This window comes from Vipera ursinii, assembly GCF_947247035.1.
Source record: "Vipera ursinii genome assembly, chromosome: 4".
NCBI classification, from domain to species: Eukaryota; Metazoa; Chordata; class Lepidosauria; order Squamata; family Viperidae; genus Vipera; species Vipera ursinii.
Window position 1 is genome coordinate 84,628,201 of NC_139514.1, and position 25,698 is coordinate 84,653,898.

The 25,698-nt window shown below is 42.3% G+C and overlaps 1 protein-coding gene across 5 annotated transcripts in view; it reads right to left on the reverse strand.

Annotated features, from left to right (window-relative positions):
* The window catches only part of INPP4A (inositol polyphosphate-4-phosphatase type I A), a 127,354-nt gene that overhangs the window by 58,969 nt on the left and 42,687 nt on the right, over positions 1–25,698 (reverse strand). For all 5 annotated transcript variants that reach the window (XM_083362477.1, XM_083362475.1, XM_083362474.1 and 2 more), the window contains 7 exons: positions 14,799–14,843; positions 13,483–13,601; positions 13,276–13,392; positions 12,147–12,226; positions 11,728–11,839; positions 7,976–8,066; positions 6,515–6,662 (listed from right to left, as the gene is read on the reverse strand). In XM_083362477.1, coding sequence (XP_083218603.1) covers positions 6,515–6,662; positions 7,976–8,066; positions 11,728–11,839; positions 12,147–12,226; positions 13,276–13,392; positions 13,483–13,601; positions 14,799–14,843 — 712 coding nt within the window. The remainder of the gene's footprint in view (positions 1–6,514; positions 6,663–7,975; positions 8,067–11,727; positions 11,840–12,146; positions 12,227–13,275; positions 13,393–13,482; positions 13,602–14,798; positions 14,844–25,698) is intronic.

Consider the following 25,698-nt stretch of genomic DNA (forward strand, 5'->3'; position numbering starts at 1 on the left):
TAGGCAGAGGGAGAGTTAGGGAAGAGTTTGACATACGTCCTTTAGTGGGAGGTAAGGGATTTTTTTCTTCATAGGATCAGCTGGGGGAGATAAAAAGGGATTACATGGAGTGAGGTCAGAGAGGGGCAAGGAGAGCGGACATGGGAGGCCTCTGCCATCACCAGAGATTTGTTGCCATCGTTCTAGGCAAATTGTTGTCATCAAAGATGGATTAACATCGTCCTGGGCAAGTTGCTGTCACCAGAGACTGACTGCCATCGTTCTGGGCAAGTTGTTGCCACCAGAGACTGGCTACCATTGCTTTAGGCAAATTGTTGCCACCAGAGACTGACCGCCATGGTTCTAGGCAAGTTGCCATCACCAGAGGCTGATTAACATTGTTCTGGGCAAGTTGTTGTCATTAGAGATTGATTACCATCTTCCCTGTAAGTTCTTATTGCCTTAGATCAACTATCAACATCCCAAGTGAGCCACTGTCGAGAGAGAGAGCGGCCATCACCGCCCCATGTGTGTGGCTGCTGATCATGACTGAATACCACGTTACATACCCTGTTAGGCAGAGGCTTCCAACGTGAGAGACCTCTTTGGGCTGGTGGCCACTTGGAGGGAAGGTCAGGAGACCCTGGACTTAAGCAGTCCCTACGGAGGTGGCGCTACATGTGGGGGCTCATCCGGGATTTCCTGTCCGGTCTTCCCCTTTGGAGGGGGGGGTCAAGTGGTCTCACGTAGGGTTATGAGGTGAACAAAAGGGACCCAACCACCATTACTAAGTGGTGTGAGGACCAGAATAGTGAGATAAAGTCGAGTATAGTAATTGATGTCCCTGGTGATGTTTGGCCAGAAGAGCAAATTCTACAGACATTGAGGACTCTTGTCGCGGACCAGAGGGTATATGTGGTGGACATAAGGGTGGACCGGGACATTGCCCACTTCTATGTTCTGTTGGAGTGGAAGAAAAATGTTCCGGAGTGCTTTCAGGTTGAGAGCCTTCAATGGACTGAGGATATTAGGGCAGGGGTGACAGTCCCAACTGTTTGGGCCACGTTCTTGTCTAAACCATTGGGCCAGAAAAGGGAGACACGTGCTTCGTTTACTGTAGGGGCACCAGAGGCAGAGTTTGTGCAGGGTAGGGGAAGTCTGATCTCCATACAAAACCTGACTGGCAATTAGTGTGTGGGGGCAGGATATAAGAAACTACGTATTTTCTCAGGGATGCAGCCAGTACCAGAGGGGGAAGAAGAATGTGAAACCTGGATGGAGCAGGCAGTACAAGCAGTTGAAGAATGGGATATACCAGATGCACAAAAAAGCAGAGTGTCAGAGAAAGCTTAAAGGGCCCTGCTGCAGAAGCTATCAGAAGTCTAACATTGAGCTGAGGCATTTTACTATGCGTGACTACCTCTCCCTATTGCATGACAAATTTGGGTCTGCCAAAACAGTTTTCAGCTTACTGTTTCACTTTAATCATATGTATCAAAAGAGAGGTGAAAGGCTGTCTGAGTATATAAGATGATTGAACAAATTATTATATCAGGTTGTGGAAGGTGGGGTGGCTGGATCCAACTGAAGTGGAGCAAGCCTGGATGGAGCAACTTTCCCAGGGTGCTTTAGCCTTGGATCCAGTCTGGAATCAAATAAAGACTGAAGCCAAAGGGAACATTTGGGGGTATCATGAGCTCATAAGGAGAGTTAGGGCGACCGAGGTCGTAGAGGAGGCCAAAGAGATCACAGCTGATTTATCATCAGGATGGTCCCCAGGCACCAGAGTGAGGAAGGGTGGAGAGGATGATGATCGACTGAGAACTACGTATGCAAGCTCAGATATCAAATTTAACTAGGATGATGGCCTCGTGGACAGCAATGGGTTGTCCATCTCCAAATGGAGGTCGGGCCGGGCCAGCCAGTGGGGGGAAGGGCCATTCTACCTCGGCTGATAATTTGGAAAGGTCGGTGATTTGTTACAACTATGGTGGTGTAGGACATTATAGGCGTACTTGTACAAAACTGTATAGAAGTTCAGGATAGTTGGGAAAACTATTGAGGGCCCCAGTGAGGGAGCCAACTGGGTGCCCAGTAATATCAGCTAGCTCCAATGAAAGGGATGACCGAGGGCAGGTTTGGGTGCCAACTCTTGGGAGTGGGCTTCCCCTAAAGTCCCCATTGGTGATAGGGGTGATGGGAGCATCGTCCTTAGCAAGGGACCGCCATATCATAGAACCTTCTGAAGTCAGAGCGACAGGGCCCCAGCAACAGTCTTTGGGGACTCAAGTACGGACTGTTGAACCAGATGCTGTGCTTCTCACTGCCAAAATTCCTAAACAGCTGGTGGGCCGATGGTGTCAGTACAAGTGGAGGGTATTTATACAAGGGCCCTGTCATTAGAAAAATGCCAATTTTATCAACCATCTGTTATATATTTGGGTCATGTTGTTTCTGCAGAAGGGGTATCAACTGACCTTGCTAAGCTTGAGGCTGTTGTTTCCTGGCCTAGGCCTCAAAATGTGGCTGAACTGCAATCGTTTTTGGGGTTCTGCTCATACTATCAGAGGTTTGTTGAAGTGTTCGCAAAGATAGCTCGTCCTCTTAATGATTTGTTAAAGAATGAAGAGGTAGAGGATGCCTCAGGTTGTCTGAATCAGACCATTCAAAATAAGGGACCCAGGAAGTCTCGAGAATCTATTCAGCGGAGTTGACTGAGCAGTGTGAATAAGCCTTTGACCAGCTGAAATGGAGGCTTACAAATGCCCCCATCTTGGCTTATGCAGATCCTAGCCGGCCGTACGAACTGCATGATGCTAGTCGGGATGTTCTTGGGGGGGTACTGTATCAGGAACATGACAGACATCTGAAGCCCATTGCATACGTCAGTAGGGGCCTAACTTTAGCTGAAAAGAACTACCCCACCCATAAGCTGGAATTTTTGGCACTTAAGTTGGCGGTGGTAGATAGATTGAAGGACTATCTATATGGGGCAGAGTTTGAGGTTAAGTCAGACAACAACCCACTTACATATCTGCTCACAACTGCAAAACTCAATGCCACAAGGCATCGGTGGCTAGCTGCCCTTTCCAGATTTAGGTTTAGCCTGAGATACCACCTGGGGGTGAGGAACAAGGATGTAGATGCCCTGTCGAGGAGACCTCACGATCCAGAGGCATATGTTGGAGAATGGGTCCGATTGACCTCTGATGGCATTCAAGTGCTGTATCAGGGGGTTGAGCACCAAGCTCGAGGAGTAATTGGGGTGGAAGCCGTAGGGGTCACTACTGCAGGTGTTCCTAAATTGTACTGTAACCCCATCCAAGTTAGGGTGGAGGGTATGTTTGTTCTGACTAAAAAAGACTTGAAAAGAGACCAGGCAGAAGACCCCCTTTGTGGCCTGTTTGAAAGAGCTTTAAAAAATGGTCAGTGAGAGGTTCTACTCACTGACCCATCAAAGGTAGCTCCGGTGCTGTATAAAGAGTGGGATCGCTTACAGCTTCGGCTATCTCAGTGCATACATTCCAACCAAGGTAGAGACTTTGAAAGCAGTTGAAACAACTGTTGGACATATTGGGCATCCAGAAGTCATGCACCACCCTCTATCACAGGGCTTTTCAACCTTTTCACCGATTGCATCACTTTTAGGATATGGCAATATTCGAGTACCATCTAGCAGGGTGTCAAAAACTTGATGACAAAAAAAAACAATTGCACTGAAATGACTTATGATCATTTTTCACACTTATGGCCACCACCACCGATATTTTCCCTCTTCCATGTATTTATCAAACAAGGAAAAGCCTCCAGAGACAGAAAAGACAAGCTGCTGAGTGAACTAGCTTTAAAAGGTGCATTCCCCTTTAAGAATTAGCTACTGGCTAGAAAGGAAAATTAAGGAGCCAGCAGCCAGCACTTAAGAAAGAAAAAAAAAGTATTAAGTACTGGCTACCGACTAAGGCAGCCTCCCCAAATGGCTCCATTCATAAGTAAAGGAATGCTACAGGCAAAATCCACCCAGGAAAAAAATACTTCAAAATCTCTTGCAGCAAAACGTACAGCTAACAATAGCAGAGCAATAGAATCTAACATGAGACATCAGCCATCAGCCAAATAGAAATTGCCAAACACTCCAACACACTCCCCCCCAAAATTCTTTGGTCCCTCAAAGAGTAAGAAAGATAATTACAGAGAATCTGAGGTATCAGAATTTTGCCTGGCAGTGAGTATTACTTCTTCTGTGCTCTGGCCTAAGCCCTAGGGCATCGTATGTCAGTCTTTTAATTGGGTGTATCACCCTTCTTGGTCTCTGTACTTTGGGCTCGGCGATAATATGAGGGTCATACTCCCATGATTTTCCACCTCCAAGAGTCTCCGGGACTGGAGGCCCATGATCTAACTCTGGCAGTTGTGTAGCAGGTGGAATAACTGGGTCTATCTCTGTAGCCTCCTCTAGCCCTGGGGCCTCTGGAGCTAACAGTACTTCCTCTTGTCCCGACAGCTCCCCAGACTGCTCATCTGCCTCAGATTCTCTAAGGGCTTCCCCCCCATTCCCAAGCTTTAAGTATCGCCTCAGGGGCATTTGGTCTCAGCTGTTCAAGCCTCACCTCAACATCTAATGCAGGGGGGGCTCCAATATCTTCCCATGACCACAACCAGCCCATACAGCTCTCTTCTTCAGAATCCTCCTTTTCTCCTTCCATGGGTGGATCGGGTTGTGCCCAGGTTTCTGGTGTCCTCCCTATTGAGCAAGGTTGAGTTGTTTTTGCAACAACTGGCTGGGGGACTCGTGTTGCCTCATTTAAAGGCAATAAATGGTTTCGATGTCATGCTTTCAATGGCCCTGAGCTCTGGTCAAATCCAATATACTAGCAATCCCTGTAACTTCTTGCTGACAATGTACAGCTGAGAGCCTCATCGATCTGCCAGTTTATGCTTCCCAGGAAGGCCCAGATTCCTCAGTAATAGTTGCTTGCCAGATTGCAAATCCTGAACCCTTCCCTTCCCTCATAGTTCCTTTTATTTCTCTGCTCCTGGACCCCTGCAATGACTGAAGCCTTTTCATATGCCATCTTCAAGTTCTTCCTCAGCCTATCTACATAATTGTGATGTGACCTAAATGAGATCTCATCCATTGAAATGCCAAATGCTATATCTACTGGTAGTCGAGCCTCCCTACCAAACATCAGACTATATGGAGAATACCCAGTGGCATCATTTTTTTGCTGTTATATGCATGTACAGCGGTGGAAATATGCTGTGTCCAATGTTGCTTCTGTTCTGCAGTCAGCATCCCCAGCACGTCAAGAAGGGTACGATTAAACCTCTCAGGCTGTGGGTCTCCTTGTGGATGACAAGAGTACATGGTAGTGCAGTGGTCAGAATGCAGTACTACAAGCTACGTCTGCTGACTGCCAGCTGCCAGCACTTTGATTCTCACCGATAAAGGTTGACTCAGCCTTCCATCCTTTGAGGTCAGTAAAATGAGGAAACAGATTGTTGAGGGCAATATGCTGATTCTGAAAAGCGCTTACAGAGGGCTCTAAAGCACTGTTAAGTGGTATATGAGTCTAAATATTATTGCTATTGCTACTGCTATAAGTGCCAGCCTGTACCTATGCTAACTGAAACAACACATATTTGCCTAAACAACAACAATAGTAGTTGCAGCTGCAAAATCTGGAAGAGTGCAACATACATCCTATTATTTTTTTCATTTATTTCACAATATTTACAACATGCCTATTCCTAGAGGACATTGGTTGGGAGGTGAATAACAAATCAAACATTTTTTAAAGGATATAAAATTCAAATAACAACATTAATGATGACTAGAGAAGCTTTGACTTGGTGAGATTTAATCCAGTCTTGTTTTTCCCATCCACACCCTCACCAACCTCAGGTACCAGTTTTACAACATCTTTGGCTCAGCTTGATGGGTAATATAAAACTGGGTATCAGCTCCATACTGATGACCTGGATCATAACTCTGATCTCTGAATCATAACTGATTTCTCCAGTCAGTCTCATGTATATATTAATTAACGTGGAGAAATAAGAACACTAAAATTCTCAACACTACAGTTTGCAAGGACTCAAAAAGTGATTCCCATGACTATGGATTGTTAGCCACCATTGAGGTAGGAACAAAACAATCACAAAATGGTGCCCTCAGTTTACAACTCTGAAAGCAATCCAAAGGATACCAAGGTCAATGGTATCAATGGTATTAAATACCATTAAAAGATCCAATACTACTCCCAACAAGGTTCCATCAAATGTCATAAACCAGAGCCATCATTGCCTTTTCTATCCTGTAACACTATAGAATAAACAAGTAATTGTGCTTCATTATTTTCTAGCCTACAAATTAATTACAGGCATGGTTAAATATTTATAGACACAATCAGGAAAAGAAATAAAAGAAAGATGTCACCTAATAACTGTAGACATTGTACAAAGCTGAATTGTTTGCCTTAATATTGTATTTCCTTATTAGCACCAACAGTTAAAACTTTATTGCAATGATTTTTACCTTGCAGCATCTTCCTCTAGCAGCAATTTCACAAATTGCCTGGGAATGTGTAAAGAGAGCACACTCTCTCCCATTTGCTCCAAAATCCTCAGATGGTTGCCATCAGTGGTAGGAAAACGATACATCCGACAAATGGCACCTCCAAACACTAAAATATTAAAACACTTAAGTAAGTACTTCATTGCAATTAGGCCATGCAAACTCCATTCCCCTAACACATTAATTTAACAAACTGCTCAGAGAGGCCAGAAACCCTATTAACCTTGAAATGCTAAAACCTACTTAGCACATCCAAGCACATTAAAAACACAGCTTATAAGGTACATCCCTATCAACAAAAAGCAGAAAGGGAAAGTTGAGTTTTGATACAATATGCACACAAGTTGACATTGAAAAGATTATTAAGTACTGTATGACCATACAAATGAATATTTAAACTGCAATATTCAGGTCTTCTCAGTTTTTCAGTTAGCGTAATGCATTTAGTGATGAGACAAAAGGTAGACTTATGAACACTCATTGTTTGAAGAACAGTTCTATTCACTCTGCCATCCATGCACCAGCGTTTGATACCAGAGGCCCAGTATGTTTCAAGTTAAAAAGAAGCCATAACTGAAAGTAAACAGGAAGATTGGACAACTAAAATCAACACCTACGCTGGAGATAGTTGTTACTATGTAAAGAGAACACAGACTTATGTGCATTCACAATATGTGAAAGCCTGTTTAATTACATAATATTTAAGACAGAAACACTGATGATGCTAAGCTTTAAGCACATTAGAGACTACTGATCAGTTTCTTTCAGTTTGCAACTTCTTTTGCACCCTCATGGCCTCCTAAAGTTCAGGGCACTTCTTAGATTCAAAACAGCACAAAGCTTGCAGCCAACCAAAAAACCCCACAGATCTCTTATGCATAGACAGATGTACTGTAGATCAATGCGTATTTTCATCTGGATTGCAATCTAGACCAACAACTTGAACTCTGCTGTCTCCCTCCCCCCTTTTTTTAATCTAAGAGATTTCAGTGAAATCCTGGAAAAATATTATTACTTAGAATAGAAGCCTGCATGCAAACAATGATTTAAATCATTTCTGCATGTAGATGAACTGAATAATCATAATGCAGATGTAGACATATCTAAATGCTTTTATATAGTTAAATTTGTGATGTAGCACACCATTAAAGATTTGAAAATCATAAAATAATGCAGCTTGGAGCTTTTCCTCTTCAGTATTCACTCTGTTTCACTAAGTCAGCTCTGATCAACCCCCCTAACATTGATGATGTTAATATTCACTGATTCTCTTCTTTCCACAAAGCCAAATGGCAGAATCCTTTGTCTGGTCAATCTGAGTACATAAACACTGACATAATATATGGAAGAATAAGCATGACGATGGACTGGAAAAAGCCAAATTAAGATAAAGAATACTCATCCATTCAAGAAGCTATTTACCAGATTTTAATAGTGCATCTCTTCGTAAGGAAGCATATTTGGATCGGATTCCTAAGGACTCTGTCAAACTTTCATCAACTGGTAGCACAGTCTGAAAAAAAAGCAAACAGAAAAATACATGAATTACGAATACAGTGTAATCAAGCACCATCATTTATAAGAGCCCTCGTTAGTGGTTAGAATGAAGTACTGCAGCTACTTCTGTTGACTCCTGACTGCCAGCAGTTTGGCAGTTTGAGTCCCACTGGCTCAAGGTTGACTCAGCCTTCCATCCTTCCGAGGTTGGTAAAATGAGGACCCAGATTGTTGGGGGCAATCTGCTGACTCTGTAAACCACTTAGAGAGGGCTGTAAAGTATTGTGTAGTGGTATATAAGTCTAAGTGCTATTGCTATAAGATTTATATTTAAGTCAGATTCTCAAGCTGAAGATGCAACCTAGTGTAGCAGAAAGTGGAGCTGGGGCAGGGTTGGCGCTGGCTGGGGGATCTTCTGGACCTCTGCTGATTCAGCGTTGAGGTCTGGAGCTCCTGCGGTCTCCACTGGGGCTGGCAACGGGATGCCGCCCGGAAGCAAAAGGGAAGAGGCGGGGAGAAGAGGGGGAGGGATTAAAAAGGAAGAGGTTGGCTGGGGGATTGGGATTTTTTGGTGGGGCAAGCTGGACAGGGGGAGAGTGAGGGAGGAAGTTGGCTGGGTTGATTTTATTCTTTTTGGTTGGGGCAAGCCAGACGGAGGGAGAGCGAGGGAGGAGACTGGCTGGGATTTTTTATTCTTTTCGGTGGGGCAAGCCGGACAGAGAGGAAAGAGGAAAGAGAGAGGCTTCTGTGGGGCAAGCCGGACGGAGAGAGAAGAGGCAAGAGAAAGGTTTCTGTGGGGCAAGCCTGACAGAGAGGGGGGAATAAAGAAGGAGAGGTTTCAGTGGGGAAAGATCAGAGAGAGGAGATAGAATAAGGGTGTCACTGCGTTTTTCTGTTTTCTCAGCAAAGCAAGTTATAGTTTGTACTTTGCAAGCTGTCTTGTTATCATCATTGTAACCATGGTGAGTGTCACATGTTCAGCCAGTTTACTACTGTGTGCGCATGCCTAAAACAAAAGTTACTTTTCTCTTTCCTCTTTTTTGTGCTCTCTGGTGAAATAGACATGTAGCCATGAGTCTTTCTGTGTTTTTACAAGTTTCTTTGTAATTAAAAGGTTAATAGTAGAATATATGTTTCGGGTTTTCTTTGTTTATCATGCATCAAAATGAACCACGGTTCATCGCCCTCTGATAGGGTTTGATTACTCTTCTGAAACGGTAGCAGAGGATGGTTTGTTTATTTTTGATGCTGATAAGAGCGTTTAGTAGTTAGTTCAGCGACTGAAGGAACACTGTGCTCAATTTACTGAAAATGCCGAGACCAACAAAAGACAGAAAGGAGTTTGACGAAGAACAGATTTCATTTGCTTCTGCCACGCGTCTTGGAGAAGATGATTTAAGGTCAGTTACCCCGTCTTCTGATTTGATTAGCTTTCATGCAGCCACCTCAGAAAGTTTTCACACTCAAGAAGCTCATGCTGAATATGAGTGGTTCCGTGCCAGACCAGTGAAACATGGGCAGGATGTAATTTATTATTCTCCTCATACCCCTGAACAAACTCTGCCTGAGAAGGCTGTTCAAAGTTTTTTTGAACGAATTGAGGTTTTTGAACAGAGGCTCTAACAGGCTAAAGCATATTCCTCAATGATTAAGCAGCATGAGAGGGACCCTGCTTTTATTCAAAGCCCAGTCGGCCATATTGCCTTCTTCTTCCAAGCCAAAGCCACACCCACCAGTGGGTGTTATGTTAGACGAAGGGGAACAGAAAGATCAAAGGGCACATAAGGCTACAGTGATGCCTGAATCTAATGCTATAACACCATATGGTGATGAATCTGTTTTACAAGATAGAAATGATTTATTATATGGAATACAGGAGCAATTACAAAAAATGCAATCTGCGTTTACACAGATGTCTATTCATCAATCATTGCTCCAAACTGATGGTGTTAGAATTCCTATTAATACTGCTACTATTCAGGTTCCTGTCCCAGATAGAGCACAGCAGAAGTCAGCCCAAGTGCAGTTACCACTGGGTTCTCAAATACAAAGGCCAGTGCCAACTGCGGGCCAACTTAATGTTGCAGCTCAAGCACCAGCGCCACCTGCTGGCCAGGGCGGAATTGTGGCTCAAATGCAGCCACAGCCAGCACCAGTACCAGTGGCAGTCCCAATGCATCTGCCCCAATTCTTGGCACAGGCGCCACCAGTGCCTCCTGCAGGTCAAGTCCGGATGGCACAACCTGCACAGCCAGGACCTCAAATGCATGTTCCTCAACAGGCATCTTCTATTGTACCACTGGCTGGTGATTCAAAATTGAAGCGATCAGGACAAAATTACAGGGCATGGGTCAGTGAAGTTGGACTTTTAATTCACACAGAAGGTACTCATGGCATGGTATTTAATCCTCCTAACCAGCCATGGACTTCTGATATATGGGACTTGAATAATAAAGCTTGCACAACATTATTGATGTCAATGGACACTGAATTGCAGCTTACGTTTTCACAAGATGCAACTGCTCAACAAATTTGGACTCAATTAGAAGCATGTTATCGGCCTACGTCAATTGAGTCTACATGTTTGCTTTTGTCCGAGTAACATGGCTCTAGATTAAAACCTGGTGAACATATTGGAGAACATTTAACTAAAATGAAAGGAATAAGAAGACAACTGGGTGAAAATGGCTACCCTATTGATGACTTTCAAATGATCAGCATTATTATTAACTCATTGAACTATGAATGGAAAGATGCTATTACCAAGATTAATCAAGTGCCCATTGCTCAACGCACAGTGGATCATGTATGCAGAATTTTAACCGAAGAAGAGGCACTTATGCAAGCCGCGCCACATTTGAGAGGACCACCTGCATCAAGAGCTCCAGCGAGGCGTCCCTTCCATGAAAGAGCCTACGTTCCAAGGATGCCAAGATGTTACATCTGCAATCGTGTGGGACATGCCACCCAGGATTGTCCCCAACGATTTCCAGCGCCCACCACGTACCAGCCCAGAGGAACAGATTCCAGAGGAGGCAGAGGTAGAGGCGGACGACAAGGTCGTGGTCGTGGTCCCAGGCGTGACCCGCAAGCTCCACTTGCCACACTGGCTTTAACCAACAATCCACAACCTCAACCAGAGTATGACAGATGACTTCTTTGGACTTTGGGCAGTGGAGCAGCATTACATGTTACCTATAGAAAAGAGCTTTATACAGAGATGCACAAGCCTGAACCTGAACTTCGTGAGCTTTACTCTTTTTCTAATCATCCTGTTCGGGTGGTGCTACACTAGAAATTCAGAAACTTGACAAATAACAGATTCCTATCACCAGTGTTGCAAAGTGCCCTGCCTAAGATTCCTCAGTTCCTAAGATATATTGTATTTGCCTGAAAGGAAAAAATTTTTAAAAAAATCACCAATAATTTACATCTAACATGAAAAAGTTGTCTTAGATTATTGAAAACACAATAAGGAAAGCAAGTAAGCTTTTTTTCTCATTTTCACTTTTGGAATTGAGATGGTAACCTTACACAAGTTTCTTCCTTTCAGATACATAACACAATATTTTTATCCAACAAAGGGTTGAACTGTTTTAGGAAAAAAATTGACTCTGAGGAATGGGGTGGGAAGAATAAGAAGAGTTAAATACATGGTAGAAAGACAGCCAACTCACCCTTCCATTAATAGTGTCAGGAGACCTGGTCACAGGAGGCCTTTCATCTGTGTTTTCTTCCATCTGCCATCCTATGGCTGTAATGTTCCCGACACGGTCATTTTCAGCAGATCTACAATGTACAAATTACTTGGGATAAATCAATCAGGCTCCATAAGACACAACAGTGCCCCTCTGATTAACAGATACAGTTGTGGAAAATGGTAAAACTGGATTTGCTCTGGGCCTCAAAATTCTGTTGTTTATAAAAACACCATTTCTTGAATGCGATTTTATCCTTGGTTAAAACAAGTCTAATCCAAAACTTCAGACTCATAATTTTGTCAGTGGTAAACCATATTAAAAAGAATATTTAATAGCCTGGCTTTCTTCAATTAGCATACAGATTGTTTTCATATGAAACAAGGCTAAATACTAACCTCAGTGTTAAGTGCAGCCTGTGACATTTCTCCTTAAGTAGATCCTGTACAGTGAATATCACAGAACCCAATAAATACATCTGAAGAAAAAAAAACATTTCAGTAATAAATTATTACCATTTTTAATTTTAGTTTTGAAAGGCTATTTCCTTGGCTTTGATATTTCATGTACAACTGTTAATAATTTGATGGAGGAATCCCTTTCTCTCTCAGTTCTCCCTCAATTCAGAAATCATGCCAAATCATAGAACCTGGTAATAATCATAATTTAGAATCTAAATGATGAGTTCAGGGTCCAAGCATATGACATACCTAATAGGTATGTATTGTTGTATGTAATAGTTATCTATACCAAATAATACTTAACAGGCTTTCATTTTCCATTTTTATAATCAATGCATGACTCCACAATTCAGCTACTTCTTGATTATGTGTTGCTAACCAATGCAAATTATATCAACTCACATTTAACTCACACACACACACACACACACACACACACACATATATATATATATATGATTGAGAGAGGGAAAAACATTTTTTTCTTTTCTTTATGGGGACAACTTATGAAAATGAGAAGAGGAAAGAACCATTAAATGTCCATTACAATTATGTTTCTGAAGTCAGATCCAAAGATTCCCTTCCTTCCTGTCACAGCAAGGAAATCTTTAGTTCCACCTTTAAAAAAGCCCACCAACTACTGTGTATATATACTGTATTTAATTATACAGCATACTACCATTCTTTTTTTTACTCAATAATGATAATAAGCAGGGGCATTTAAGATTCATTAGCAAATTAAGGTTGGAGATATCCTTTCCCACCTGCTAACCCCAAAGAAAATGCCATCCTAGCATTAGAATTAAGAATGAACGTCAACGACAATGCAGCTGGGATGATTTCAATTTAATTCAAATGTATGGTTCTTGATGAAATTTGAATGTATTTTTAAACAAAGGAATAATATATTTAACATAATCTTTAAAACCAGGCTCAGACTATTGTCTTTATAATAGCTAGTAACTATAATAATGCCAGCCTTTAAAGAACCTAGACAGGGCCTCCACAATCAAAAGCATGCATGCTTTGGTTCAAATGTACAGCAACAAGACATTTTTAAACTTACAGTTCCCTGAGATCTATCTTTTACATCATATATGGAAAGTTTAATTTGTGTCATCTGATTAATAAGAGAATCTTGAAAAAAGGCAATGCTGCTTAGAAAGATGGGGTTGTTTGTGCCCTGTAATGGAAACAACAAAAAAATTAGTAAAGTTAAATTGATACCACTTGAATTTAATCAGGTTACTGACAGCAAAACAGTATAACCTACCTCAATAATTTCTGTTTGAGCATGCTTTGTCCAGAATGCCTGAGGTGGTGTAGTTACACTCACTGCTACAAAACAATTTGGCTTCCTATCTAGTGATGGAGTTAACAGTTCACTGCAAGCTGTGGAAAATCAACAGCACTGTTTGTACACACTGAAGGAACTACATTTCACAAATATAATACAAGAAATGAAAATTTTTCACTTGTTAAATACAAAATGAATCATAACTGATCATAATTGATGTCATTGCTATACATGTTATACCACACAACACTAGGCTTTTGCCTGAAATAAAGAGCAAGTGAAAAGAAGACAGAGAAAAATAGAAGATACTGAGTATGAAACAAATAGTGCGAAAAATGCTATTACAATTAAACTTTAATTATAACTTAGAGTTGGGTAACTTTCAAGGATTAATTAGAAAAAGAGAATTGGTGCTGGCTGTATGTTCAGATGCCGTATTTCACACAAAGGTGTAAAAAGGAAGACTGATCAAAAATGGTAGTGTGCAGAAACATATTATTAGGATAACAAGCTACCCAGTTTGCGTTAATTTTGATACATTTATGACATATATTTTACACTGCTCTTGCTAGGTTATTTAATGTTTTAATTTAACAGGCAGTTTTCCTAGAAAGGTGATATATTTATAATATATCACCAAAATTAATCCAAAATGATAAATCACAAAGTGCTAAGGAAGGTGTCATTTGTTGTTGTTGTTAGCTGCGAAGTCGTGTCCGACCCATCGCGACCCCATGGACAACGTTCCTCCAGGCCTTCCTGTCCTCTACCATCTTCTGGAGTCCCTTTAAGCTCAAGCCTACTGCTTCAGTGACTCCATCCAGCCACCTCATTCTCTGTCGTCCCCTTCTTCTATTGCCCTCAATCTTTCCCAGCATTAGGCTCTTCTCCAGTGAGTCCTTCCTTCTCATTAGGTGGCCAAAGTATTTGAGTTTTAGCTTCAGGATCTAGCCTTCTAAAGAGCAGTCAGGGTTGATCTCCTCTAGGACTGACTGGTTTGATCGCCTTGCAGTCCAAGGGACTCGCAGGAGTCTTCTCCAGCACCACAGTTCAAAGGCCTCAATTCTTTGGCCCTCAGCCTTTTTTATAGTCCAACTTTCACTGCCATACATTGCAACTGGGAAGACCATAGCCTTGACTATACGCACTTTTGTTGACAGGGTGATATCTCTGCTTTAAGGTGTCACAGGATCTTATAAAATGTGGTTTGCTATACATAACTATTAAATCTGTACATAAACTAACCCTCATATAAGCAACAAGTATAAAAGTAGTATTTTAAAATTACTTACCTAAACTAAATTCTAAGATTGGCTCATCTGGATCTTGGATGTTTCCTGTAATAAACAAATGTAAGCAAAATTGTATGCTGCTCTTAGCAACCCAAATTCTTATTAGCCCTTATGTTTTTTCAGAAAGACTCAAAATACCAATAGAAGTAAAAGAAATATAATAATAATAATAATAATAATAATAATAATAATAATATAATGATGATGATTTAATTTAATTTAATTTAATTTATTAATATTTCTATACCGCCCTTCTCCCGAAGGACTCAGGGCGGTGAACAGGGCAAGAATAAAAAACCACAGAATTACAAAAGTTAAAAAATGATTAAATACATGCCCACTAAAAACAATTAATACATAGTAAAACCCCAATAAAATACAGTAAAAACCCCACCAATCCCCCATCAGGCCAGGCCGGCTTGTTCGAACAAGTATGTTTTTAGATCGTGGCGAAAGGAGCGAAGATCGGGCGCCGTCCGGAGCTCAACCAGTAACTGATTCCATAGTTCCGGGGCGCCCACAGAGAAGGATCTCCCCCTGGGGGCCACCAATCGACATTCTCTGACCGGTGGCACCCTGAGGAGGCCCTCTCTGTGGGAACGCACAGGGCGGAGGGAAGTTGATGCCGGCAGCAGGTGTTCCCTAAGGTACTCCGGACCCCTGCCATGTAGGGCTTTAAACACCATTACTAGTATGATGATGATGATGATGATGTTGGAAGGGACATTGGAGGTCATCTAGTCCAACCACCTGCTCAGGCAGGAAACCCTATACCATTTCAGACAAATGGCTGTCCAGTCTCTTCTTAAAAACTTCCAGTGTTGGAGCATTCACCACTTCTGGAGGCAGGTTGTTCCACTGGTTAATTGTTCTAACTGTCAGGAAGTCTCCTTAGTTCTAGGTTGCTTATCTCCTTGACTAGTTTCCATCCATTGCTTCTTGTCCTGCTTTCAGGTGCTTTGGAGAATAAATTGATCATGATTCATAATTTATGGAATTAGCTTCTAGAGTCACTTTCAGATTTATCTTATATCTGGTTTTACTATCTTTGTTATTAAATATCCATCAACTAACCCTATTACATTGTATTTGCCATATATTTCAGAATCAGAATAGAGCTGGAAGGGACGTTGGAGGTCTTCTAGTCCAGCCCCCTGGTCAAGCAAGAGACTCTATACCATTTCAGACAAGTGGCTGTCCAGTCTCTTCTTAAAAACCTCCAGTGATGAAGCACCCACAATGTCTAAAGGCAAGCTGTTCCACTGGTTAATTGTCCTTACTGTTAGGAAGTTTTTCCTTAATTCCAAGTTGCTTCTCTCGTTGATTAGTTTCTATCCACTGTTTCTTGTCTTGCCTTCTAGTGCTTTGGAAAATAGACCCCCTCCTCCTTGTGGCAGCCTCTCAAATACTGGAATACTGCTATCAGTATCAGTGCCAACCAGGAACTTGTAAATATACAGCAACAATAAGCCTTGTTTCATAGATAAACTCAAGCAACTACATCGTGCCAAAGAGGAAGCCTATAGGAAAAAAGATAGAATGCTGTACAATCAGGCCACAAATGTATTAACAAGGGAGATCAGAGCAGCAAAAGAAGCTACTCTGAAAAGCTAAGGAATCAGTTCACAACAAATGAACCAGCAAATATGTGGAAAACTCTCAAAAATATCACTGATTACAGCAAACCTCCTCTTCATGCTAAAGGAAATCGACAACTGGCAGACGACCTGAATGTGTTTTACTGTAGGTTTGAGAGGAAACCAGTCACATATCTCCACCATCTTCATCTCAGATACACCAACAACAGCTATACCTCCTACAACTGACCCCATCTCCTTGGATCCACCACCTCTGGTAATAACAAAAAATGATGTGCAAGGTCTATTTCACAGACAAAAGCCTGGAAAAGCACCAGGCCCAGACAAGATAACTCCTTCTTGCTTGAAAGCTTGTGCTGACCAATTGGCCCCCATCTTCACCCGCATCTTTAATGAATCACTAGAGATATGCTATGTTCCTTCTTGCTTCAAATGCTCTACTATCATCCCAGTGCCAAAGAAACCCTCCATCAAAGAACTGAATGACTACAGACTGGTTGCTCTGACATCCATAGTTATGAAAACCTTTGAAAGATTAGTGCTGGCCCACCTGAAAACCATCACGGATCCACTGTTAGACCCCTTGTAATTTGCTTAGCGAGCAAATAGATTGGCAGATAATGCTGTTAATATGGCTCTGCACTACATCCTACAACATCTTGAATCTCCAAAGACCTATGCATTCAATACCATCATTCCAGATAATCTTCTCACTAAACTAAATCAGCTAGCCATTCCTGACCACACCTATAAGTGGATTATACGTTTTTTAACAGATAGGAAGCAGCCAAATGAAGCTAGCAAAATCACACCAGATACCTGTACAATTAGCACAGGGGCTCGCCAGGGCTGTGTGCTCTCTCCACTTCTCTTATCTCTATATACCAATGACTGAATCTCAATTGAAAGCTAGGTGGAAGTTAGATCAAAAGGTTGGCATCACAATTATAGATCAAAATTTAGTAAAACAAATTAGAGACTTAAATTGTGCACATATAAAGAGGATATATAATGCTTTAATTGAATTGGATTCGGAAATGGAATTAGTTAAAGATTGTATGATAAAGTGGGCACAAAATATTCAGGAACCAATTTCGCTGGACACTTGGGAGATAATTTGGGTCAGAAATGTTAAATTTACTCAGGCTCAAAACTTAAGAGAAAATTTTTATAAAATGTTTTATAGATGGCATCTGGATCCCAAGAAGTTGTCTAACATGTATTCTAATTTACAGTCTAAATGTTGGAGATGTGGTAGTTTAGAAGCCACCTATTTTCATATGTAGTGGACTTGTAGAAATATAAAAGCTTTTTGGATTAAAATTTGGTGGAACATTCAAAAGATTTTTAAGAGAAACATAAAGTTTTCTCCGCAATTGTTTTTATTGGGTATTGTTGTAGATTGTGATGTTAAAGAAACCAATTTGATGTTGAATATGATAACAGCAGCACGGTTACTGGTGGGACAATATTGGAAGAAGGATAGTTTGCCTACTATAGAAGAATGGGTGTTTAAAGTTTCGAATCTTGCAGAAATGTCTAAGATTTCTGCTTACTTGAAAGATCATTCACAGGAAAGATATATTTCAGTTTGGAGGAGATGGATAGACTATATTCAGAATAAATATGGGACTAAAAAGTTCCATTTAGCTTATGAGTAGATTTTAGAGGGATATTGTTATTGATCTTAGTGTTGGTGCTTTGTATGTAGTTATGTTAAAGGGGAGTTAAAGCACATTATGAATTTGGTTAATTGTATATTATGCATAATTTTTATTTAGAATATGATTATTATAACTATAATCCTGTATTTAGCTCTGGGAAGTGGGGGGGGAGTGGGAGGGTTTGGGGTGGGGGGGATTTGGGGATATATTGTAAAATCTTGTTTTTGTAAAACTCTTTAAAATATATACCAATGACTGCATCTCAAAAGATCCCTCTGTTGAAGTACTGAATTTTGCAGATGATACAACAGTGATTGGCCTCATTCAAGATGACAAATCAGCATAGAAGCAGGAAGTTGAACAACTAGCCTTGTGGTGCAGCCAGAACAATCTTGAACTGAACACACTCAAAATTGTGAAATGATAGTAGATTAGGAGAAACCCTATAGTTCTAACACCTCTTACAATACTAGACAACACAGTATCAACCTTCAAGTTTCTAGGTTCTATAATATCTCAAGATTTAACATAGACACCTAACATCAAAAATATCATTAAAAAGCACAACAAAGAATGTTCTTCCTGCTCCAACTCAGAAAGCTCAGACTGCCCAAGGAGCTGCTGATACGTTCTACAAGGAATTATTGAGTCTGTCAATTGCACCTTTATAACTGTCTGGTTTAGAACTGGAACCAAACAAGATAGACACAGACTTCAACTGATAGTTAGAACTGCAGGGGAAAAAATTGCTACCAGCCTGCCTTCCATTGAGGACCTGTGTACTGCACGAGCAAGAAATAGGGCTGTGAAAATATCTACAGATCCCTCACATCCTACATAAACTATTTCAACTTCTTCCCTCAAGACGATGCTATAAGGCATTGCACACAAGAACTAGACGTAAGTACAGTTTTTTCCCCCATGCCATCAGTCTGCGTAACAATTAATTCCTACAACACTGTCAAAATACTTAGTAAAGCTGTATTACTATGATACTCATGCTTCCTATTACCTATCCTTATCTGAATATAATTGTTGCTTGTATCTTACAATTTATAGTGTTTTTAGTATCCTAGTATCATTTATGTTGTTTGCTTAGCTAGTACTCTATAATTATCACTAAGTGTTGCATCTTATGACTTATGATGAAGTGTTGCATCTTATGACTTATGATGAATGTATTTTCATGTTGTTTATAATCATGATTATTACTATTACTTGTATGTACACTGAGAGCTTATGCACCAGAGACAAATTCCTTGTGTGTCCAACCACACTTGGCCAATAAAGAACTCTATTCTATTCTATCATGTCCTCCCTAGTCCTTCTTTTCTCTAGACTCACCATACCTAAATTCTGCAATTGTTCTTCATATGTTTTAATCTCCAGGTCTTTAATCATCTTAGTTGCTCTTCTTTGCATTTTTTCCAAAGTCTCAACATCTTGTTGTAATGTGGTGACCAAAACTGGATGAAGTATTCAGGTGTGGCCTTACTAAGCTTTTTACAAAGCTGTAATAATACGTCAGGTGATTTTGATTCTAAGCTTCTGTTTATACAACCAAGGATTGTATTAGCATTTTTGGCTCCTGCCACACACTGCTGGCTCATATTTAGGACTCCAAGGTCCCTCTCACAGTTACTGTTTTTGAGCCAGGTTTTGCCTAATCTGTACTTGTACCTTTTGTTTTTCCTGCCCAGGTGTAAAACCTTCCTTTTTTCCACATTAAATTTCATTTGTTGGATAGGGCCCACTGTTCAAGTCTGTCAAGATCTTTTTGGATCCTGAGCTTGTCTTCTGGGGTGTTGGCTATTCCTGCCAGCTTAGTGTCATCTGTTATTTGGGAAACAAGGCAAAAACTATAAATTCATCATAACTCTCTTATCTCTGCTCTTAATATTCTGAAATTTTGCAGGTTACGTGTCAGAATCCATTTATATCATATTCATAAATGGAATGTTTCAAACATTATCCCATGGATTCTGTCATCTCCCGAAGAGAAGAGGATAGATGTGTATTGAACCGGCAATAGGCATTTCAAAGGAAAGGAGAAGCCTTTTGAACTGGGGAAACAAAAGGGGGAGCTAGCATCTGGTTTTTGTCACGGTAGACAGCAATAAACAAAAGGGTCCTAACTTCCTCTTTCCCAGGAGATGGATGATACGAGAGGAAGGATGGGGGGGACTGACCAAATGGGGATTAAGGGGGGTTAAACCGGGAACTCTTTATAAGGGTTTACATCGTGGAAATATTAAGCCCTGTCTCATTTCCTACAACCGAGCATGTCATAGTAAAGATTTCTTTTGGACTAAAAACCTGACTCCAAGAGTTTTTGTCTTCCTAAGACGTGGTTTGGGGTGGGTCCTGACATTAGACAGGGCTTGCAACGAAAGTCAACCCGGGAAGAAGAACCTTACCGGGGGATTTTGCAAATAAATATGATGTCTGACGATGAAGCAAGAAGGGAAGAAAGCCCCACGGAGAAGGAGCCTTCCCCCCAGCCGAACTCCCAGAAACATTGGGAAACTGAGGCATCATATTCCTCCTGGGAGGAAACGGCGGAGCAGCACGAACAAAAACCCCGGTGGTCGATGGGCGTTGGAAGGAAAAGTGAGTGGGAAAAGGCTTCGAGAGAAGTGACCCTGAGACGGAGCGACCACCAACCGGAATGGAAACAAGAGATGGAGAACTCCCTGCACGCCAGTGAGGAAGAGCGGATTCTGGAAAAAGCTATTGACTTGATGAAAACAACCCTGAGCTCACTAAGGGAGGAGAGAGCTGGAAACCGCAACCGACACAACACCTGGGGTCGCAACTGGAGGGGTAACGGAAGGGATCCAACACCTGAAACCCCAGGGCCGTCCAATGGAACAGGAGCCGCTGACTCAGCGGTACCCACCCCCCCAGACCCACAGATGGGGATCGAGATGAGGAGCGATACACTCTGCGGCGCAGACAACGATCCAGCCAAAGATTCCCACCCCTGGAAGCAAAATTCAAGGGGGAGCCATCACGACTGGGATTTTTCCTAACCCAAGTCCTCAGCTACATGGAAGAGTACGGAAGGGACATCCCCAGTGACAAAACACGCATCCGAATTGTGCAATCTGCCCTGGACGGGACGGCCGCAGACTGGGTGGTGAACCTGCATGACTCCAACGCCCCAGAACTCAACGACTTCAACCGATTCATGTCATCCTTGAGGCGACGATTTGAGGACCCTTTGGCTGACCGGAAGGCCCGGGAGAGAATCAAGACGGTGAGGCAGGGCAGGAGAACAGTGGCCGAATATACCCAAGAATTCCGAGCCATCGCCAGCAAGCTGAACTGGCCAGAAGACATCCTCCTCAGCCATTTCAAAGACGGTCTAAACTACGACCTGTATGACGCTTGCCTGCCTCGGGGAGACCCCTACCATCTCGATGACTGGTATGTCCTGGCAGAGGAAGTGGAAATAGACCTATTGAAAAGACAACGCAGAGGAAAACCATGGGGCCGCCCGCCACTCGAGCAATCACGTGAGGGGGAAAACCCACCGGCCACGGCTAAAAAATCAAAGGGATGTTTCAATTGCGGGAGAGAGGGCCACCGTGCTGCAGAATGTCGTTCGAAAGCCCCTCCACGCAAAACAGAGGCACCATCTTCCAAAAAGCTGGGGAAGTCTCAAGGCAACCCAAAAGAATCTTCCATGAAGGGGACAGAGGCTGTAGAGTCCACAATTTCTGCCAAAACCTGGGATTGGACTCCGGCCTACACTGCAGGGGCGGTGGACACCTCGGAAGACAGCTCAGAGGGAGAACCTTTGGTAAGTGGACCTCTTCCACCCATACTTAAGACAGTAACTATATTAGCTTCCTCTGCACCAAAAGGCAATGAAATAAAAGCTTTGATAGACTCTGGCTGCATCCGCTGCCTCATCAGCCCAACGCTGGTGGAGGAACTGAGCATCCCAGTGAGGAGGCTAAAACAACCAATCTCCTTCAGTCAATTAGACGGGTCTATAGCAGGGGGGGGACCAGCTACCCTAGCCACTCTACCACTCCACATGTCCCTGGGGTCCCATGAGGAAGACATAACATTTATAGTGGCCCCAGGCATGGCATGCCCAATGATTTTAGGACTGGAATGGCTGAAGAAATGGAACCCCGGGATAAACTGGAGGACTGCAGAACTCAACTTCCCAAAAGGGGAACAGGAAAACGTAAAACCCCCAAACACCCCCCCAACCCAGAGGGAGGAAAAAGCAGCAGTGGGGGAAGAGAAGGGGCTAACAGAGATACCGGAGGAATACAGGGACCTGGCTGAGGTTTTCAGTGAGGAAAGAGCAGATGAGCTCCCCCCCCACCGCCCCACAGACTGCACCATAGAATTCAAACCTGGGGCAAAACTCCCAAAACCCAGGATGTATGCCATGAGCCCAAGGGAAATGGCAGAAATGGAAAGATTCATAAAGAAAAACTTAGAAAGAGGATTTATTGAGCCCGCCAAACCCAAAGTAGCCGCCCCGGTTCTGTTCAGGGAGAAGAAGGATGGTTCCTTTCGTTTGGTTGTAGATTACCGGAACCTAAATACAATTAGTGAATGTAATCTATACCCCCTTCCCCTAATGAAGGATATGCTATCCCACCTATCGAAAGGAAAGATTTTTACCAAACTAGACCTGAGGGAAGCATACTACCGTATTAGGATTAAGGAAGGAGACGAATGGAAAACTGCATTCAACTGCCCAATGGGGTGCTATCAATTCAAAGTATTGCCATTTGGACTGCAAGGGGCCCCCGCAGTCTTTATGCAATTAATTAATGACGTACTGAGAGAGCACCTATATAAGGGGGTCCTGGTTTACCTCGATGACATCCTTATCTTCACAGAAACCAAAGAGGAACATATCAAACTAGTCAGAGCAGTCCTGAAGAAATTGCGAGCTGCCCATTTATATGCTAAATTATCGAAGTGTGAATTTCATCAGGAAAAAATCGACTACCTGGGATATCGCATATCCCCAGAGGGCATCGAAATGGACCCAGAGAAGGTCAGGGCAGTACTAGAGTGGGCACCCCCCCGCACACGGAAGCAATTGCAAAGTTTCCTGGGGTTTGCAAATTTCTACCGCCAATTCATCCCTGCATTTGGCCAAATAGCCATGCCCCTCACAAATTTGTTGAAAACGAAGGGGGGGGTCACCCGTGAAACCCAGCCAGCCTCTGAAATGGTCAATGGAATGTCAAGCAGCATTTGAGAGGCTAAAGAGACTCTTTTCTGCGGAACCTGTACTTAAACACCCAGATCCCAACAAACCTTTTGTAATACAGGCAGATGCGAGCGACGTAGCAGTCGGAGCCGTATTACTACAAGAAAATGATGAGGGGGCGTTGCAACCTTGCGCATATACATCCAGGAAACTTACAGAAACTGAACAACGATGGCCAATATGGGAGAAGGAAGCATTCTCATTAAGGTGGTCATTATTAACTTGGCGTCAATTTTTGGAAGGAAATAAAATACCTTTCCAAGTCTGGACTGACCACAAAAATTTAGAAGCACTAAAAACGCCCAGGAAGCTCACTCCTAAGCAAGCCCGCTGGTCCCAACACTTTCACCGATTCAATTTCACACTCAAACACTTACCGGGGGGAAAGAACTTCCTGGCAGATGCATTATCCCGCATGCCCCAATATAACAGCACAAGAGTTACTGACTTTAAACCACTTGTACCGGAACAACAACTGGCAGCACCAGTCACCACCAGGGCACAAGAAAAAATGAAGCCGAAGGTAGATAGCCAAACTGGAATAGAATTCAGGAAATCTTTGGAAAGTGATGAATGGTTCCAGAAAAATAAACATGTGTGCACAATTAAAGATGGACTGCCGTGGGTGGGGGAGAAGCTATATATACCTGCCACACAGAGAATCAATTTCATGCAACTGTGCCATGATACAAAATCAGCAGGACACTTTGGCTTTGTAAAAACCTTACACTTAACTAAAAGGCAATTTTGGTGGCCATCTATGAAAAAGGACATAGAAAGCTATGTGGGTAGCTGTCAAATTTGCGCAATGGCCAAGAGGTTACAAGGGAAATCGCCAGGACTGTTTACAACCAGTGGCGAATCCCTCAGCCCCATGGAAAGAAATAGCCATGGATTTTATTGTGGAACTACCAGAAAGCAACGGAAACACCGTTATCTGGACTGTTACTGATCTGTTCTCTAAGCAAGTCCATTTCATACCTTGCCCAAAAATTCCTACTGCAAAAACATTAGCAAAACTTTTTGTACAACATATTTACAGATTGCATGGAGCACCACAACGCATCATATCTGACAGGGGGGTGCAATTTACCTCAGCATTCTGGAAGGAATTTTTATCTCTGTTAGGAACCACCCAAGGACTGACATCTAGTCATCACCCTCAGGGTAATGGTCAAACGGAAAGGGCTAACTCTGTACTTGAACAATATTTAAGATGTTATGTACATTTTCAGCAGAACAATTGGACAGACCTGCTGCCTTTCGCAGAAGTGGCATATAACAACGCAATTCACTCCAGCACAGGTTACACTCCTTTCCAAGTAGCCACAGGCCAGAGCTTCAACCCCATACCTGATCTAACTCCAAAAGAACCGGTAATTCCAGAACTAAAGGAATGGATTGCTCAGTTACAATACACCTGGCCTATTGTCAGAAAAGCATTAACAGAGGCTAGATTAGCACACAAGACACAGGCAGACAAGAAAAGATCTGATCCCACACCGTTCAAGGTGGGAGAGATGGTATATCTGTCTACAAAATACCTTAAGTCTCTCCAACCCTGTAAAAAACTAGGACCAAAATACATTGGACCTTTTCCAATTAAAAGAATCATAAACCCAGTAACAGTTGAATTAGAACTACCTAAAAATCTTAGACGAATACACCCAATCTTTCACTGCAGTCTAATAAAGAGAGAACAACAATCTCCCTTACGAACAAAAATTCCACCACCACCACCTCCCATCATGGTGGAAGGAGAACAACATTTCGAGGTGAAGGAAATTCTGGATTCCAGGAGACATCATGGAACAACTCAATATCTAGTGGCTTGGAAACACCTCCCCTCCTCAGAAAATGAATGGGTCAGCAAACACCACATTAAAGCACCAAAGCTGCTTAAGAGATTTCATACAGAATATCCAAACAAACCAAGTTAACATTTACACGTTATTTTTTCTTCTCTTTTCTTTTCTCCCCCTACAGATGGACACATCTTTCTTCTAAGGAGAGCGGACTGTCAGAATCCATTTATATCATATTCATAAATGGAATGTTTCAAACATTATCCCATGGATTCTGTCATCTCCCGAAGAGAAGAGGATAGATGTGTATTGAACCGGCAATAGGCATTTCAAAGGAAAGGAGAAGCCTTTTGAACTGGGGAAACAAAAGGGGGAGCTAGCATCTGGTTTTTGTCACGGTAGACAGCAATAAACAAAAGGGTCCTAACTTCCTCTTTCCCAGGAGATGGATGATACGAGAGGAAGGATGGGGGGGACTGACCAAATGGGGATTAAGGGGGGTTAAACCGGGAACTCTTTATAAGGGTTTACATCGTGGAAATATTAAGCCCTGTCTCATTTCCTACAACCGAGCATGTCATA